At 52.3% G+C, this 18,560-nt stretch overlaps 1 protein-coding gene and 1 pseudogene across 2 annotated transcripts in view; both read right to left on the reverse strand.

The window, feature by feature from the left end:
• Positions 1-10,972: 10,972 nt before the first annotated feature.
• Positions 10,973-13,503, reverse strand: LOC118910898 (AKT-interacting protein-like; annotated as a pseudogene).
• Positions 13,504-14,349: 846 nt separating this feature from the next.
• Positions 14,350-18,560, reverse strand: part of LOC118910904 (cytochrome c oxidase assembly factor 8) — a 33,140-nt gene continuing 28,929 nt past the window's right edge. The window contains exon 5 of one of the 2 annotated variants that reach the window (XM_036882494.2): positions 14,350-14,883. In XM_036882494.2, coding sequence (XP_036738389.1) covers positions 14,724-14,883 — 160 coding nt within the window. In that variant the 3' untranslated portion in view covers positions 14,350-14,723. Of the gene's footprint in view, positions 14,884-17,719; positions 18,172-18,560 lie in introns of those variants that run through there. The other variant, XM_036882495.2, reaches the window with a different exon arrangement.

Genomic DNA, 18,560 nt, shown 5'->3' on the forward strand with positions numbered 1-18,560 from the left:
TCTTTCTCCGCCTGGCTTATTGCACTGAGCATAATACCCTCTAGCTCCATCCATGTTGTTGCAAATGGTAGGATTTGTTTTCTTCTTATGGCTGAATAATACTCCATTGTGTATATGTACCACCTCTTCTTTATCCATTCATCTACTGATGGACACTTAGTTTTATGGTTTCATGACTTACATTCAGGTCTTTGATCCATTTTGAATTTACTTTTGTGTATGGGGTTAGACAGTGATCCAGTTTCATTCTCTTGCATGTAGCTGTCCAGTTTTGCCAGCACCATCTGTTGAAGAGACTGTCATTTCCCCATTGTATGTCCATGGCTCCTTTATCATATATTAATTGGCCAAATATGTTTGGGTTAATGTCTGGAGTCTCTATTCTGTTCCACTGGTCTGTGGCTCTGCTCTTGTGCCAGTACCAAATTGTCTTGATTACTGTGGCTTTGTAGTAGAGCTTGAAGTTGGGGAGCGAGATCCCCCCCACTTTATTCTTCCTTCTCAGGATTGCTTTGGCTATTTGGGGTCTTTGGCGGTTCCATATGAATTTTTTAACTATTTGTTCTAGTTTGTTGAATGTTGTTGGTAATTTGATAGGGATTGCATCAAATCTGTATATTGCTTTGGGCAGGATGGCCATTTTGACGATATTAATTCTTCCTAGCCAGGAGCATGGGATGAGTTTCCATTTGTTAGTGTCCTCTTTAATTTCTCTTAAGAGTGTCGTATCGTTTTCAGGGTATAGGTCTTTCACTTCCTTGGTTAGGTTTATTCCTAAGTATTTTATTCTTTTTGATGCTATTGTGAATGGAATTGTTTTCCTGATTTCTCTTTCTGTTAGTTCATTGTTAGTGTATAGGAAAGGCCACAGATTTCTGTGTGTTAATTTTGTATCCTGCAACTTTGCTGTATTCCGATATCAGTTCTAGTAGTTTTAGAGTGGAGTATTTAGGGTTTTTTATGTACAATATCATGTCATCTGCAAATAGTGACAGTTTAACTTCTTCTTTACCAATCTGGATGCCTTGTATTTCTTTGTTTTGTCTGATTGCTGTGCCTAGGACCTCCAGTACTATGTTAAATAACAGTGGAGAGAGTGGGCATCCCTGTCTAGTTCCCGATCGCAGAGGAAAAGCTTTCAGCTTCTCGCTGTTCAGTATGATGTTGGCTGTGGGTTTATCATAGATGGCCTTTATTATGTTGAGGTACTTGCCCTCTATTCCCATTTTGCTGAGAGTTTTTATCATGAATGGATGTTGAACTTTGTCAAATGCTTTTTCAGCATCTATGGAGATGATCATGTGGTTTTTGTCCTTCTTTTTGTTGATGTGGTGGATGATGTTGATGGATTTTTTAATGTTGTACCACCCTTGCATCCCCGGGATGAATCCCACTTGGTTGTGGTGTATGATCCTTTTGATATATTTTTGACACTGGCATTTTTTAAAGCATGCATCTTTTTACTGTAAATGTCTGTGGATGTCTGTGCCCCGGGTAGCCGGGGAAGGCAGCGATGCTAGGGTTTCAGTTTGATCCTGAGAAGCCTGCAGTCCAGTGGGCAGCCCCAGTCCATGAGGCCTGAAAAGGAGAGGGAAGGCAGAACGAAGGGAGAAGGAAGGGAAGGGGAACTGAAGCCCACCCTGCTGGGCTGGGAAGTGACACCTGGGCACATGTCCTCAGGTCGGGAGGGGTCACCTGTCTGGGAAGGGGGAGGGTAAGCACAAGCCACGCAGCAGGACACCCCCACCAGCTCCTTGGTGCTCCTGCTGTGCACCCCCTGCCCCTCACCCCTGTCCTGAGACCTCAGCCTGCTCATGTCTCCTGGGCCCAACAGCCCCCCACCACCCCAGCCGGGGATGGGCCTGGGCTCCTCCAGGCTCTGCTCTCTGCTGTGGGTCATCCCCTCTCTGGTCTCTGGCTTCAGTTCTGAAAATAGCATTTATCAGACTTTTTGAGAGTGCTTTTCCTTTCAAGGGCTGGAGCCACTGGCATTGAGCTCCAGGCGCTGCTCCCTCAGAACACGGAGAGCGGCAGCATTTGGGTGGAAGGGGTACATTAGGGTGGAGGCCGCCCAGGGGGAGCCCGGGTGCTCCCTCGGCCTCCCTCACATTTTCCTCCTAAGGAAATGGAATTGAGATCCGGGTCCTGCTCGGTGAAGAGGATGGCCCAGGCCCCCCAGCATTCCTGACCAGCCCCCTCCCACTCGCACGCTGGACCCGCCTGTTTCCTGAAGACGGTTGAAGTGAGGCTCCCCGGTTCCAGGCTTATGCCTAGAGAAGGCCTGGAAGCTTCCACTCCTGTACTGTGGGAAGCCCTGAGCTGTCATGCCCAAAGGCCGGCTGCTCTGCAGGAGAGCCCCAGCCCCCCTGGCCCCCAAGCCCTGCTGTCCGGTTACCCCTGGGACAACAGGCTCTAAGGAAAGCCGCCTTGAATGATCCAGCCCAGTTCACAGAGCCAGGGCACCTCCAGAGGAGGACCGATGCCTAAATGCAGGCAGGCAAGGCGACTCTCTGCCTAGAAAGTTCTATCTGGCTGCGTGTGCATTTGTACATGCAGCACTATTTATTGAGCCCCAAATGTGTGTCACTGAACCACAGCCAGGTGCCAGGGACCATAATGTTCTCAGGGCCTGGGAGAGTATTAACCCTACTTCACACCCTCTCAGCAAGTCACTTCACATACAAGAAAAAGTGCTGGGCTTCCCACAATTTGTGGCCTAGAGACCTGACTCACTTTACGTGGTTATTGAAAAAGGGTAATGCCAGAAACTGGGAGAGGGGAGGGCATCTGTGTCAAAACAATTTCAGTCTGGTTTGATAAACATCATGATAGAGCTAAACAGTGGAGCCTGGGGACCTGGGATTAGGGACATGTCACGGGAATGGATATTCTGCATTAGGGATCCCCCATTTTGTTATGAAAAAACAGAAAAATTTGTGTAGCAAACACCCAAATAGGCACCCCCGAGATTCCATCCTGTTTGCTCTGTCACCTGCTGCCATTTCTCCAGCCCTCTCTCTATCCGTCCGTCTGTCCTGAGTGTTTTTGGGTTTTTTGGATGCTCTTCAAAGTGAGTCGCGAACATCAATACGTTCCACCCCCCGACACCTTAGTGTGCACGCCACTAGTGGAGCTCCATATTGGTTTGTTTTTAAGGAAAAATTCAGACAATGTGAAATGCACACATCTAAGGGTGCCACGGGATGTGTTCTGATAGGTGCTCACAGCAGTGTGGGACCCCATTGAGGATAGACCGTCCCCATCAGTCCACAGAACTCCCTCAGGGCTCTGCTCGGTCGCCGTTTTATTTTGTTGTTCGGTTTGGTTTTACTGTAGCTTGCTATTGCCAGTTCTATCATTTGTATAGGTGGACTCCTATCTGCCTTTTGCATCTGGCACCTCTTACTCACGAATGGTTTTCACACTCCTCAGGGCTGTTAGAGGTTTGTTGATGGGAACATGGGCTGCTTCCATTTTGGTTAATATGAATAAAGCTGATCTGAACTTTCTTATGACAAATCTTGAGGGAACATATTGTCTTTTCTCTTAGATGAATACCTTGGAATGGAACCACTAAGCCACAGGGCAGGTGTGTGTTTAGTTTTACAAGAAACTCCCAGACCTTTTCCTGAAGTGTGTGAGCATTCCACACAGGGAGACCGCTATGCGCACGTCCTGAGGAGACGGCCTGGAGCAAAGGAGGGTCAGCGCCTCAGCTCCCAGCAGGCACTGGGGGCCATGCGCTGGAGTCACAGGTGATCAGGAGCCGAGCCTCCTGCAGGGAAGGGGCTTGGCTCCTCAGTGACAGCCCAGCCCCCAAGGTGCAAGATCCCTTCATAAGACACCCTGTAAACCAATGATTCTGCTGTTAAAAAATAATGCATAAAATCATTGGCGTACGTGCTCCAAATGTGCAGGAACTGGAGATGGGAGGGTGGGGAGGGTACCCCAGCCATTGTCACTGGGGAGAGGATGGTAGCTGATGGGTAGGCCTCCTGCAGGGCCAGCCCAAACGCTCCGGCATTGCCATGGCAGACCACATTCTCCAAAGAGAGCACCTGGACGCTGCCATCCCACACTTCCTCGTGGGGATGCTGGCGCTCCTGCCGTTGGAAGTGGGTCTCTGTCCTCTTCCTCTGCATCCAGGCAGGGCTGGGACACAGCACAAGTGACTTCAGAAGCTAGGTTTTAAAAGGTGACACTGCCTCTGCGGGAAGACCCCCGACAAGAAGGCCTGTGTAGGCCGTCCAGCGACAGCCATGCAGACATGCGGTGAAAATGTCTCTGGACGGTGCCAGCCCCCGGCCGCTGGGTGCCCCCAGCGTTTGGGACATAGAGGAGCAGAGGCAAGCCTTCCTTGCTGTGCCAGTCGTGGGCCCACACGACGTGAGCGTACCAGAAGCCCTGTTCTGCCGGGATGCTTTGGGAGTAACCGGCCAGGTCCTGAAAGTTCCGCACACCTCTGGGCACCATCCGCTCCCCTGGGAGCTCCAGGCCCTTGGTGGGTCCCACACCTGCCAGTAAATTAGGAGCCTCTGCCCTCCGAGGCCTCTCACAGCACCAGCATCTTCCGCCCCCTGCTAGCGCCTCCCTCTCCCACTGCGGCCGAGGGGAGGGTCAGCTCTGGGTGGGTCCTAAAGGTGCGGAGGGGAGAGGGAGGGGCCTGTGAGGGCCACACCGGCTGGGATCAGCAGATGGGCTGGGCTCAAGCCCCAGCTCCTCTCCGGTGTGCTCTCAGGCTGCCTACATGGGTAGTGGGGGACAATCTCTGTCCCCTGCCTCTCGGGAAGGAGGCAGAGCTGGTGGGTGGAAAACCCGAGTACTGGTCCCATCTTTCACCCCATCCCTGGGGGACATGTGCCAATGGCCAAGCCTCTGGGAAAGGGGCAGTGGGAGCATGGGCTGCGGCCACTCCTCTCTTTCTCGGGGACATCTACAGCAGCGCCCAGGACGTGAAGGAGGGTCCGAGGTCTGCGCCGCTGCCCCAGCTGCCGCACACCCCTTGCCCCCAGGGATCCAAGGGCCTGCACTGACTGTGTAATGTTCTCTCACTTCCTGCCCATCTGCCTGTCTTTATATTTTATGGACCAGCACAGACTGCCTCCTCCAGGCAGCTCCCCGGTCCGAGACAGGAGAGCCCCAGAGGGAGATCACCGGGCCCTTCCAGGGAGTGATTCTCTTGATCACCAGGTCCCCCAGGAGGCCTCTACTTCTGCGGAATGTTAAGAGGCCCAGAGGCCCCCCTCTTCACCCAAGACAGCTGTGATCCCAGAAGGGGTGGACCTGCTCATGGACGCAGTGCAGGGCTCCTCAGGCAGGTGGATGGATGGCTCCGTCCAGCTTTTGGTCAAAAGGGCCACGCAGGTGCTGGGTCTGCCCCTGCATCAGCACAGGCTGCTCCTGGCCCGGCAGGTCGCAGCCCCTCCTCCAAGTACAGGAGACCAGGGACATCGTCCCCTGGATGCCTGGCAGCGCCGAGCACGCGGCTGCCAGGCGCACGTCCCCGGAGCACAGCCTCCCCCCAACTCCTGGTCTCCAGCCTCCTCCGCGAGACCAGGCTCCCCTCACAGCTGCTCTGAGAGCTCTGGGGCCACAGACCTTCCCTCAGTTCCTTTGGTGTCTCTGTTCCTCCCCCATCCCACACACCCCAGGCCTGGCTCAGGTTCTTAATAAATGGGGCTCACCCGGGTGAGCAGATGAGTGAATGAACAAATGAGCAAGCAAACAGCACCCCAGGGGCTGAATTTCCATACGTCCCGGATGGAAGCCTGAGCCTGACCTTCATCTCCTTCAACCCTCCCCAGCGCTGTCTGCTGATGCCCTTGAACTTCTGAGTCTGGCCATGTGGGGGGAAGGTGTGGTGTCCAGATCTCTCTCACCTCTGCCTTTGGCTGGCGTGTGGCCAAGCCTCAGCCCAGCTCCCCTTACAGGAACTAAACGGGCTACAGCGGTTCTAGCCATCACGTCTCATACCTCACTGTCCAGAGGAAAGGGGCTCCCACCTACCATCCATAACAAACAGCTGCCCGAGCTCCACTGGAATCCACCTCCCAGGGCACAAGCCCACCTGGACCCACTCCTGGCCGAAGGTCTCACACTGCTTGGCTCAGCTGGTGAGCACCCCACCCGGAAGGTGCTGCCGCAGGATGGGGTCGGGAGTGGAGGCTCGGAGCAGCCACGGTCCCGGGTGGGTGGCCCTCTGAGCTCACGCAGCCCTGATCCCATGGGTTCCGGGTGGGGGCAGGCAGGTGCGGTGGGGTTTAAACATCACGCTGACGCTGCCCTGGCTCACTCAGTCTGGTGTGCCAACCTTTCCTGGGCCCCATGTCCCACCCTCGAAACTGGCATCCCTTCCACCCTACCCACCAGTCCCAGGCTGCCAGACACACCTGTCTACACATCAAGTATGACTGTGAGCATCCTTCACATTGCTTTTTTCCTCCTAGATTTCTTGGTCACATGTGACCTGGTGGATTCAGTCATGTTTGGGAGAAGAGGGCCACTTGGCTCCTCCCATCGGAATCACCTGTGTTGGCGAGCTGGGACCACATGACCCCAAGAAAGGCCCAGGAGAAAGGCCAGCCAGAGGCAGGCTTCAAGGGTCCCCCCAAGAGCAGCAGACCCACAGCCCATGCAGACTGCCGCTGTGCAGAGAACAAGAGCAGGCCCGAGGGAGCCCTCAGCAGCGGCTCAGACGCGGCCAGCTGCCTGTCCGGGGCTGGGCTCTCAGCCCTGTGGGTGCCAGCACCCTGGGGCAGGCTTCTGCTTGTGCCGGGCTCTGCTCAGCTCCGCAGGGTGGGCGGAGGCGGAGGCAGACACTGAACGAGGAAATGCACAAATGGATACACCACCACAGTTCGCACAGAAGGAAAACCCAGCCTTCAGAACATCCCAGGCCAGCCCACCGAGGCTGTGCCCGTGGCTTCTTCCAACTCTCAGCACCATGATCCCATCTGCACAGAAACCAGTTATCACCACCCGCAACCCTTGCCCCACCTGTCTCCCAGAAGCACCAGCCAGGGCAGGGAGCACCTCCCACTTTGCTCCCGGAGGGGAAAGGCTGCAAGGCCAGGACTCGGGGCCAGGCCGTGGCCTTGGTCGAGTGCCCACTCGCTGCTACAGTGACACAAAGGCATCTACCCGCGGTCACAGCCCAGAGGTTAGACCAGGAGAAGACTTTAAGCAGGGCCCTGGAAATTCATCTGTTGATTCATTTTAGAAGCTGCTGACCCATCAGACATAAATCTCGTTCTCCTTTTCCAGGACTGCACGTCAACTCAACCTCATTCCAAAACGCCACGTGTCCCCCCGCTGTCCTCATGAGCCCCAAGTCTGCGGCCCATCAGAGTGCCTTCCCAGGGCTGCTGGGACTAATGATCACAACTTGCAGGCTTAAAACAGCAGAAGCGTATTCTCCTCCCGCTCTGGAGGCCAGAAGTCGAAAGGGTCGCTTCCCTGTGGAGCTCCTGAGACCGACCCATCCTGGCCTCTGTCCCCCTTGCAGGGACGCCACGAGTCCCTAGGCTCGGAGGCGCGTCGCCCTGAAGTGTCTTCCCTTTTGTGCGCCTCTCCTTTCTAAGGACGCTTGTCAGATTGAGGGCTCACCCTAAATCCAGGACGATCTCATCTTGGTGGCTTCTCATCTGCAAAGCCCCTGTTTTCAAATGAAGACACGATCCCAGGTACATGGAGTCAGGATGCGGGCACATCTTTCAGGAGGCGCCCACTACGCTGGCCTCCAGAGAACCAGCTGGTCCACCCGTCTTAGGAAGCCGACTGCTGCTGATCCTGTTTAAACGAGGCCAGTGAAGTGTCCTGGGGTCCCGTCCTGTTCTCGGTGTGGGTCCCTCCCAGGACTTGCCAAAGGGGAGGGAGATGGGAGAGGACTGTCCTTGGCTGACCTGGCAGATGGCAATGTGGGCCGGGTAATGACTTGCCTGTTCCCAGACAAGCCACAGGCCAGCCTCTCAGCCTGGAGAGGGCCTGCCCAGAAAACCTTGGCTGACGGGGACTTCTCAGCCACCATAGCCCAGCTTGCGGGTCGCACCTCCGCGAGGCTGGGACCACCCGGTGGGCACAGCGCAGGCCTCCGTAAGGGCTGTGTGCACTGGGTCACACTGGACCGCAGAGACCTCCAGGGCCTGGGCTCGTCCCCCTTCCCTGCCCAGCCCTCAGTACCCACCAGCCTACATCCTGTCTCAGTTAGACATCTAGGACCTCAGGTGAGCGGAATCAGACAGAATTTGTCCTTTGGGCACTTGGTGTCTCCAGGGTTCATCCATATCATAGCACGTGTCAGAGTTTCCTTCATTCTAAGGCTGTTTAATAACATACTTTATTGAACCCAATTATAGTCAAAGTATAATTCCAACATGTGATAAAAAATTATGGATGAGACAGTTTACATTCCTTTCCTCATACTAAGTCTTTGGAATCTGCTGGGTCACACTTACACCACCTTCCAGTTTGGACCAGCCACGTCTCCAACGCTCACTGGCCACATGTGGCCACGGCTGCAGTGTGGACAGCTGGGTGCTTCTCATCAATGTCCTGGGAAAAGCCCATGTGGCCACACAGTTTGGGAATGTCTTCTGGATCCCCTCGCCCCTGTCAGGTACTGGCCTTTCCTGCTGGACTCTTGCCTGGACAGCCCACCTGTCCTCCCAGTACACAGCCTGGACCCCTGGACTCCCAGCTTTGACCTGCCCCACCTGCTGCCTGGTCCACTCACACACGCTGAGCTCCAGCCTCCCAGGACTAATGAAGGAAGAGCTCGCCTCTGGCCCCTCCCAGGCCAGCTCCATCTAACAGAACTTTCTATGATGATGGAAAGTCCCACATCTGTGATGTCCACTATAGGAGCATGAGCCACATGTGGCTAGTGGGCATTTGAAAGGTGGCAGTGTGACTGAGGGGCTGCTTTTAATTTCACTAAGTTCACTGAGATGTGAGTAGCTATACGTGGCTTGTGGCTCCCATACCGGACAGCAGTCGGCCCCAGGCTGCTTCTCATTGCCTGCCTGGCCACACTTGGTGGGGCTCCCCGCTGCGCCCGGGCCCCTGACAGCGTGACCAGGCCACGGCCCTCCCTTGCTCAGAGCCCAAGCTAGAGGACAAGCCGGCTTCTGTACGGTGGCCTGCCAGGCCTGGCCCATCTCCCCTGGCCCTCCTCCCTGGCTGCTGCTAACACACCACACGGCCGTCTGGCTGCTCCTGGCTCTGCCAGGCACTCTGCGGCCCCAGGGCATTGGTCACCAGATTCAGATCACGCAGCTCCCTTGCCATCTGCTGTCTCGAAGTCTGCAGCCCGCCTGCCACTTTCTCGCAGCTCTGAGCACCTGCGAATGTTTTATTCAGCCTCCTCTACCGCACACACTGTCGGCCCCTGGAGGAGGATGCCTGCCGGCGTGGCTCACTGATGACCCGACCGTGGCAGTTCTTCCGGTTGGATGAGTGACACTGAGTGCGGGCAGCACCCACGCTCCCAGCCGCACCCGGTGGGGCCCACCCCAGACTGCAGGCCGAGGCACCCGAGCTCTGGGCTGGGCCCCCTCAAGGGCTGCTCTGAGGGTGCCGAGAACCCAGTGAGCTCTGAGAACTGCTGGGTAGAGTGACACATGCTCCCTGCCATTATGACTGCTGGGCAGAAGGTCCCGTGTGCCACCACTGTGTTCACTTAGCACATCTGCATGTCCAAGGCCACTCTGTGCCAGGAGGTGTGGTGAGGCTGGGGTGGGGTAGGGGGAGAAGGCAGACACAGCTCTGTCCTGGCAGAGGCCACGTCCTCCGGGGCTGGGCAGGCATGTCCCTCAGCGACTGCTGGCCTCGTGTCTCTATGACCAGATGGGCGGATTCTGGAGTTTACAGCCAGATGCAGCAGGACCCTATGCTGACGCGAGGACCTGCTTTCCACCTGGAAGGAGGTTCCCTGGAGGGCCACCGAGGTGCGGGAGCTGGGCTCATGTAGGTGGTCCTGCTGGGCATCCTGCCAGAGAGGATGCCCCACTGGGCCTGGGCTGTGCAGGACGCCCTAGCCACCTCAGCCAGGCTTGGGGAGGCACTGAGGGTGTGCTGGGGTGCTGCTTTCTTATTAAAATAAAAATCTTGTTTGCCTACTGGTGTTCCCAGCAGATGGACTGCCCTTTCACCAGCTAGTGCCCACAGCTGTTTGTTCCTTGTCCAGCTGTGGCTGGTGGGGCTGGGGGACAGAGGTAAAGGAACAGAGCAGTTTTGGAGGGCCTGCCTGCCTGTGGCCAAACCGTGGGTCTGTTTTGATGGCAGACTTACCTTTGGATGTGTGTGCTGGGGTGGGGCCGAGGGATCCCAGGGGTCTTAGGACTCCCAACACCTGGGCAGAAACCCCTCTGGACACCACCACCCCATCCACCACCCCATCCCCACCTCCAGCAGCTCATCTTGTACTTTTCCACGAAGGGCTGACTCAGAACAAAGTGAACCCATCACTGCAAATCAATAGCAGAGCAGCTCTGAATGCAGCTGGAACAGCGTGAACATTTCTGAGAGGCTGATGGACTGGCTTTCAATGGTATGCAAGGAATTACTTCCCAGAAGACCAGTCAGGTGAGCAGAATGTCTGAGCAAGGGCACTGCCCAGCAAGGAGGGTGGTGTCCCCAACACGTGGGCACTGGGGACTTAGTTACAAGGGCAGGGTGGCACTTGGGGGCCGTCTCCTCCAGAGCTCCACTGCCCGTGTCTGGAAGAGGGCCTGCACACAGCGGGCGCTCTCGAGCACTGTTGAATGAACGGGAAAGCAAAGACCCTTCTGTCCTCATGATGCCGCGTTCTTGATCGCGGAGCCAAAGAACGAGCTTCACAAACAGTCAAGGTAGGAGAGCGAGGTACAGGCTTTTATTTATTTATTTTTATTTTATTTTATTTTTTTGAGAATTTAGGTTTTTATTAGCACATACTACCATTCATACAAATTAGAAAATGTTATTTAACAGCTACTGAATAATCCATATATACTTTTATTAATCACTATTGTTCCAGCAGTTTTAAAGTTGAATGAATAATCTTACTAGGGAGAAAATTCAATTGTAAATTGAATCAATATAAACAAAGTTACTAGGTAACTTCATATTGCTCTGAAATATGGAACTTACACTGTTCAATTAGAATAGTGTTCTTCAAAAATATTTATAAAACCTCTCAAGATACTTAGTGCTACTGTAATTTTGTATGAAATTAGTATTTTTCAATAAAGCATTTATAAATTAATCTTTTTGTTTTTAGTTATATCAAGAAAAGGGTGTGTAGTCCCCTGCATAAATGACAAAGAACGATCATTTATTGATTTTTTTATCTCTACAAAACACATTAGTCATTCATTTAAATATCTAACTTCGTTAGAAACCATTTTCACACTTTCTTCCTCCTGCCATAAAAATACAGTAATTTGCTTAGGAAAAAAAAAAGCTCTGAATGAGTGTTCTGGTTTCCTCTCACTCACCTAATATGTGCCTCAGCAATAGCAGTTTGTAAATCATTAAGACAGCAGGCTGAAGACTGAGGCGCAAAGGATCTTCACTTGGAAGTGCTAGTATGCTCTGCAACCTGCTTGCTCTCTCCTCTCTTCTCCACGTGCTGACATATGTACAACTGGAACCACTGACTTAAAAATCATCAGATAGTGTTGAACTCTTGTCTGTTCTATTAGTTTAAGTGAATGTAACTTACCTTTAGCATTATATTCAGAAAAATACTTAAGCCTTAAGGTCCCCAAAAATTTGGAGTGCTGAACTAGACAACCACCCTAAAGGCACTTCTGACAGAAGTAATGCCTTACTTAAAGAGAGGTTTCCCAAACTCGCCGTTAGGACCTAAGCATACACAGACAACACCGATGCCAGTCGCTGTGCACACAGTTTACTCTTCAGGCAGTCCTCTGCCTTGGTCAGCTTTAATGAGGCCTGTGTCCGGCAGGAAAGTGCTTGGTGCACCAGATTCACCCGCTCTTAAATTGCTACTGTTTTCTCTTCTGTACTGAAAGGTTGTACTGAGCCAGGCTTTACCCATGACAGGCCAGCAACATGAACTTTTATTGTGCTGTTCTTCAGGCTTCTTTCTCTGAGTCAGCATCTTCTCTCTGGCTTCATCATGTACAGAAGGATTCCATGGAGAGAAACCAATTGCATAGGGGTCTTCTATTTTAGGCTGGTCAAACAAACGAGCCGTGCACACCTTAACACTGTCAATCACTTTACTTTTAAAAAGCTGAATTATATCTTTTTCATACAGCACAGCGGCCTCTGGGTTGAGGGGGCTTGTGGTGTCAATCTTGTAGAAAACTCTCCTGGCATACATTAATACTTGCCAAATATGATTATGGTTCCGCCTCCATTTTGCAAATGCTCTCGTCACATCTAGTTCACCTGAGGTGGGGTCAACGAGCGGGTGAAAGACGGGAATATCAAACACAAAGCATGGACAATCACCATCTGGGTAGTTATCAGGGATATAAACTGTAAATTTAAATACACCATCTTGATAAAGTCCATGCCGTATGAATATTACTCCAAACCACATTAATGCAGAGCGGTAAGATGGCTGCACATAGACACCTGGTAACTTCTGCTTCACAACCAAGGTAAATTCTGCAAGAAGAGAGTATTCCAGGTAGAAGGGTCCATAAGAAGCATGTGTACCATTTGTTGACTGTGCTGCTGGGCAGGAGATGTAGGCTTAGTTATGGGCAAAGCATTTTTGGGAATAGAAGGCAGCTGTTTCTTTGGAGCAGATCGTGGAGGACTGGTTATCACATCCCGTTAATGTCTTCTCTTCACCATCAGATCGTTTGCGTACAGAGCTTGTAGACATGCTCCAGAAAGGGTTCATAACGTGTACTCCAAACAAATTCAGTGGTCTGTGTCATCAAACTTGTTCTCAGAATTCACTTTACCAGTCAGCCTATCCATGCATCTCACCTCGATGTTTTCAACACAAGGCTCCTGGCTGCTGACAGCCCCGGCGGCCTCGGAGCATCTTCAGCCGCTGAGCCTGCCCGGCCCAGGCCTGCTCCCCTCTCCGCCCAGGCTTTTATTTAGAGATAAAGTGAAAGGACAGAGCTCCCGGCTCATGCCAGGAGGGGACAAGAGAGCCCGTAGTGGTGCGTTGTCTAGGGTGTTTTATAGACAGTTAAGGATTTTTCGAGAATATGAAAAAAAACTTAGGGGTGTGGACTTGTTAAGTGGTCTCTGAATATTTAGAATTAACTTAACACAAGCAACTTCCTCTGATGATTTCTCCCTGAGATACCAGCATCTTGATCTGGGGGCAATGAAACAAGGCCACCTGCTCAGCCCCCAAGGTGGGCCGAGGTATTGTTTGCTAAAGAGTAAGTTAAGAATTTCTAATGTCTTAACTTCTTGGGTATTAAAATGCAATCTTATCTTTAAGGTGGAATCCTTCCTGCCTTTTACAGTGTTGTTTATGCCTGGGTTTACTTGCTAAATTAGTTGCCCAGTTTGCAAAATCACTTCATCAGATCTGAAGGAGAAGAAAGACAGCACATAGGCCTGGGCCTTTTAGTATGCTAAAGAGAACCTTACACATGATTATAAATGGTTAGCATAATAAAACATGTGCTACTCTTCTTTATCTGGGGAACATTAACTGATTTCACTGAAGAATGATTCTAGAGCTCAATGTTTAACATAGAGTTTCAGCAGGGGGGTTTCCTTGCATGTAGTTACATCGCTCTGACTGCAAATATCCCACCCTGCTTTTCCCGAGGCCCTCACCCTGCTCTGACTACATCCATGGTCCCTGCCTCATGGTGCCAGTCACAGGAGCCGGCAGGAGTGCCATCACAGGCCTGTGGCCCCCAGGGCTCACTGTTCCTGGTCCACAGTGACGTTTGAGGCTTGGAGGGCTTGGCGCCAGAGCTGAGGCTGCAACAGGCTTATCTGTCTGCAAACAAACCCGTCAGTTCTCCCAAAGCGGGGCTGGGGCTTTGCTCAGGAGGCTGCCCTGATGGGTTGCTCTGTCCTGAGAGATTCCCTCTCAGGCTCCATCATCCCTGCTTAACTTCTCATTTCACGTTCACGCTGCTGTGCAGCCCCCACCTTCACTTCTCTTCTCGCAAATGGAAACCCTGCCCCCGTTAGGCACTAGCCTCCTCTCCCTTCCCAACCCCGGCTCCTCACTCTACTTTTGTCCCTGTGGGCCTGCCCACCCCGGCGGTCCCATGGAAGTGGACTCACACAGTATCTGCCCTTCAGTGACAGGCTGGCTGCCTTATGTGGTATCCTCAGGGCTTCGCCCTGCTGCACGTCCGAGGGGCTTCCCGGCATGCGGGTGGAGGGACAGCGCCTGAGCCCTGGTGGGGAAACGCCTTGGGAAGAAATGAAGGTGCCAAAGCCCAAATTCAGAACAGTGTTCAAGTTCTAACAGACAATTACTTTGAAATGAGAAGTACCCTGCTCTCAGCACCTTTTCCCTACAGAGGCCTTTGGGTGCTCGGAAACCAGCCCCTTTGGGCGGCATTATTAGAAACTGTGATTTCAGTGTTTGTGAGCCTGTTAGGTGCCAGGTACCGTCCCTGCCACACAACATGAAACCCCACCAGGAGCCCAAGTTGGCTGAGGCCTAGGGGTGGGCCCTGAAGCAGACAAGTCAGCTCTGGAGCACAACCCCAGTGCAGTCGGGTTATAAAGACGCCCGGCAGTGCCTCCCAGAGGCGGACCCTTCCAATACGTCATTAGAGCTGAAACACGACAAGAGAAGGCGCAGCGGCCACACACCCTGCTGTCAGCGGCCTGGGCCGGCCGCCGGGAACACTGCAGCTCCGGGGCCACACCTGGATTCTCCTTTTTCGGGTGGAGTATGAGCACACACCCACCAACGTCCACCAAGAGACCCTACACGACTCCATTTAATTTTATTTTATGGTTGAGACACATATAATAATTTGCACAAATCTTAGTGTACAGCTCAATGAATCCTGACACGTGTATACACTCATGTGTATTATACTTTTTAATTCAGAAAACAGAAGCATTAGATTTCTAACAGAGACATTTTCTGGGAAAAAGCAGTATAAAATACATCACTGAGATAACCTTTATTCTGTAATCATTTAAAATCCACAGAAGTACTTTACTTGAATACGGCTATGACAGAGAAAAACAACCTATTTTCTTAACTGAGCATACAAATTTTAGGCTCAAAATAACCTTAGTTACAATTTATTTGCACTTCTTTGAGACTTAAAGTATTGTGACCTAAAGTTTACCACAGTCTTTTAATCTTAAACGTTTAAGAAATTAAAAAAGAGGAAAACAGCACTGTCATTTCTCATTAATTCGCTCAGAGCATTTAAGAACCCATCAACAGTTAATGCCACCAGTCAGGTCAACCTTCCTGGCATTATATTAACCTGTTACTACAAAAGGACAATACACAGATGACTGAGATTTCCACTACACTTAGGTCTGGAGCTGCTAAAACGTTCTGTCAGTGCTTAAGATCTACCAAGGAACTCATGCCAAGTGCAGAGAGTTTTAGGAGAACCGCCTGGGACTGTGGGCGCTGGGACTGCAGGGCTTTGGTGGGGTTCTTACCCAGCAGTCTGCCCTGCCCCAGGGCCTCCGCCAACCTCTCATCGCCGGCGGCCTCAGGACCCCTTCAGCTTCCCGGCCCGCCCCAGCCCAGGACGCAGCTGACAGTTTTACAGAAAAACTTCACAACTGTCACTTTGTGAAGTCAAAGAACTGCTTATGCTTTCCCTGGTCTGAACAGAGAGCATGTTTGCCTTCTGCTCATCTTTTAAAATCGCTCCTAAAAGAAAGTATCCTTGGAACTGTGAAGGCAACATCTCTGTGGCCTCACATCTGAGGGGCTCTGGGGGTGAGGAACCTGGAGCCTCTGCATGGCACTCTGTCACCTGGGCCCCTCCGCCTGCCTGCTGGATGGGGCCTGCCGGGGCCCAGCCCACCCCCGGAGGTGGCAGCTGGCGGGCAGAGCTCGGGGGCTCCGGCAGCCAGCAGGGCCATCATGGTGCCTGGCTCTTGGGCTTTCCCGCTGCCAGGAGGGTGATCTGTTTTTTGGAGATCTCTGGCTTCTCACAGTCACCTGCCCCTCAACCTTGCCTGGAGCTCTTTTGAGCAAGTTTCTGTTCCTTGAAACCTCAAGAGACTTTGCCCCTAGGAGCCCTGAGGGTCTGGGAGGTATTTATGAAGTGAGCCGGGAAAAACTTCAGTTGGTAAAAGCTCTTGACCAATGTGAATACTGGCAGTGGATCGCCAAGCCACCAGTTGAAGGGCAGAATCCATCTGCCCAAGGACCTGGTAAACAAGCTATCTGGGGCACTCGGCTAACAACTGTGACACACATGATCTCTGCATCACGGGATGTGATTCAGGAAAAGCCGCATCTGAAAAGACCTATAATACTTACAGTTGTCCAACAGTCCCACAGGTCACAAAACACGTTGGCGCTTCTGACATTCTCCAGAGGGAGGCCTTCAGAGACAGCACATAGAACATGTAACATGGCTTTAACGGTCTGTGCCAATGTGCCCATGCATGCACATCTCTACCACCCATGCTGGAATTCACTTTCCTGAAAACAAATTTTCCTTTCAGACCATCCACCTGTCTTCTGCTATTACTATGGAAAGTTACACTGAAAATCTTGAAGAATTGATGTGCAAAAACAATCAGAAGCGGAACCACTAGAAGATGCTGTTTATTTCACTGTCACATTACCCAGGGCCAAGACGATCTTTAAGTGACCTTAAAGTCAGACAGGCAGTTTGATGGGACGAGGGAGGAACCGAAAGCTAGTAAACAGCTCCTGCCTTCTGGGCTGCTCACATGGAACAAAGGGCCCCTGCCCAGGGCCCTGGCCCTGCCGCCTACCACCTTCCCCTTCGGTTCTCTCAGACGCAGTGTCCTGGTCACTGGTGACAGGGTGAGAACCTGTTGCTGAATGAACAGCACGGTGTCACCTCTGTGAACCAGTGCTATGCACTGTTTGGTGCATGCACTCCACTCCCGGGGCCTCTGTTAACCAGAAAAGGGGCTTAATGACCCCAGAGCTCCTCCGGGAACCAGCGCACAACTCCGCTGCAGACGCAGGGCTGACGAGTTCGCATTTGCACCTTAAAGGGCTCCGTCCGAGTAACGTGCTTCCTCTGCCTTCTGGATTTTCACCTGGGAGAGTGCCATAAGCCACAGAAGGAACCCAGTCCTATGGCTCTATTGTCGTGCCTCATTTTGGAACAGAAACTGTTGGCCAAGTGGCTTTTGGTTAGCCCCAGATATCTCGTCTATCATAGAGGCCTTGCTTACTGGTGGGGCCTGGCTCTGCAGCCACTTCCTGTGGTTGAGGCAGGTGTCCCCTCCTGTAGGCCATGACCCCATGCCACACGGCTCCAGGATGCAATACAGAGCACCCCATCACTTTATAAACACATAATCCCACTTCAAACAATGCTGACTTTAAAGGCATTTTTCAAACAGAGGGATGCACTCCAGGAGCAAGTTGTTGGGGAAAACTTGGAAACTGAGGCTGGGAAGGTGCCTGTGTGGGCCACTGAGATCTCTACCAGAGAAGCCGTTTTCAAGTCTGTAGGTACACGTGTCCCAGGAGAGCTGTGCATTGCCAAGCACGGGCCAGGACCTCCAGTAACTCATGCTCCTGGTTCTGTGAGGGCATGCTACAGCTAGCTTCACAATCATTTCCACTGTGGAGTCAAATTTTTCACATGAAATTTTATTAGTATTTTTATATTGTCCTATTTCAAACTGGTGTAATTCAAAGACACAGAAAATGCCATACAATGCTTGGGCTTTATTTAACATCACATCAGTGCCCAAGAGCCAGCCTGGAATCCACAGTCAGGACAGAGGCACCTGGCCCACGGGCACAGGACCCGTGTTCCTGCGGCCCGTCCTGCACTGACCTCAGCCAAGGGCCCCCGTGAGGAAGGCACAGGGCACTGGTCGCTTACAGGCTTTCAGAGCCCTCCCACAGCGAGCTCCTGTCACCACGGCTTCCTGGGGAAACTGGGTGCAGCGGGGAGGGGGAGTGTCAGCTCCTCCTAGCTGGTCTTCTGCTGCTGCAGTGTAAGCCTGTTCCAAACCCTCTGCAGGGCCACTCTGCCCATGAAGAAGGTGATGGCGAAGTTGCGCTTGTACCAGTCTCTGGGGGAAAACAGAACAGCGCATGTGACTCGCCCGGTGCCCAGGCATCTGAGGAAAGCTCCCAGCCGAAGCCCAGCCCTCCCAGCTACCCCTCGGCCTCTCCTCACCGCCTCTTCCTGGCTCACTTAAGCTAATCCTTTTTTGCTTGGATTGGCATCAGGTTGAGAACAAAGCTCAGTCAAGAGTGAATGCCCAGGGTTAACGTCCAAAATATATAAAGAACTCATTCTCCTCACACCCAAAAAACAAATAACCTGATCAAAAAATGGGCAGAGGACCTGAACAGACACTTCTCCAAAGAAGAAATACACATGGCCAACAGGTACATGAGAAGATGCTCCACATCGCTAATCATCAGGGAAATACAAATCAAAATTACAGTGAGGTAT

The sequence above is a fragment of the Manis pentadactyla genome, chromosome 11 (genome assembly GCF_030020395.1).
Source record: "Manis pentadactyla isolate mManPen7 chromosome 11, mManPen7.hap1, whole genome shotgun sequence".
Taxonomy (NCBI): domain Eukaryota; kingdom Metazoa; phylum Chordata; class Mammalia; order Pholidota; family Manidae; genus Manis; species Manis pentadactyla.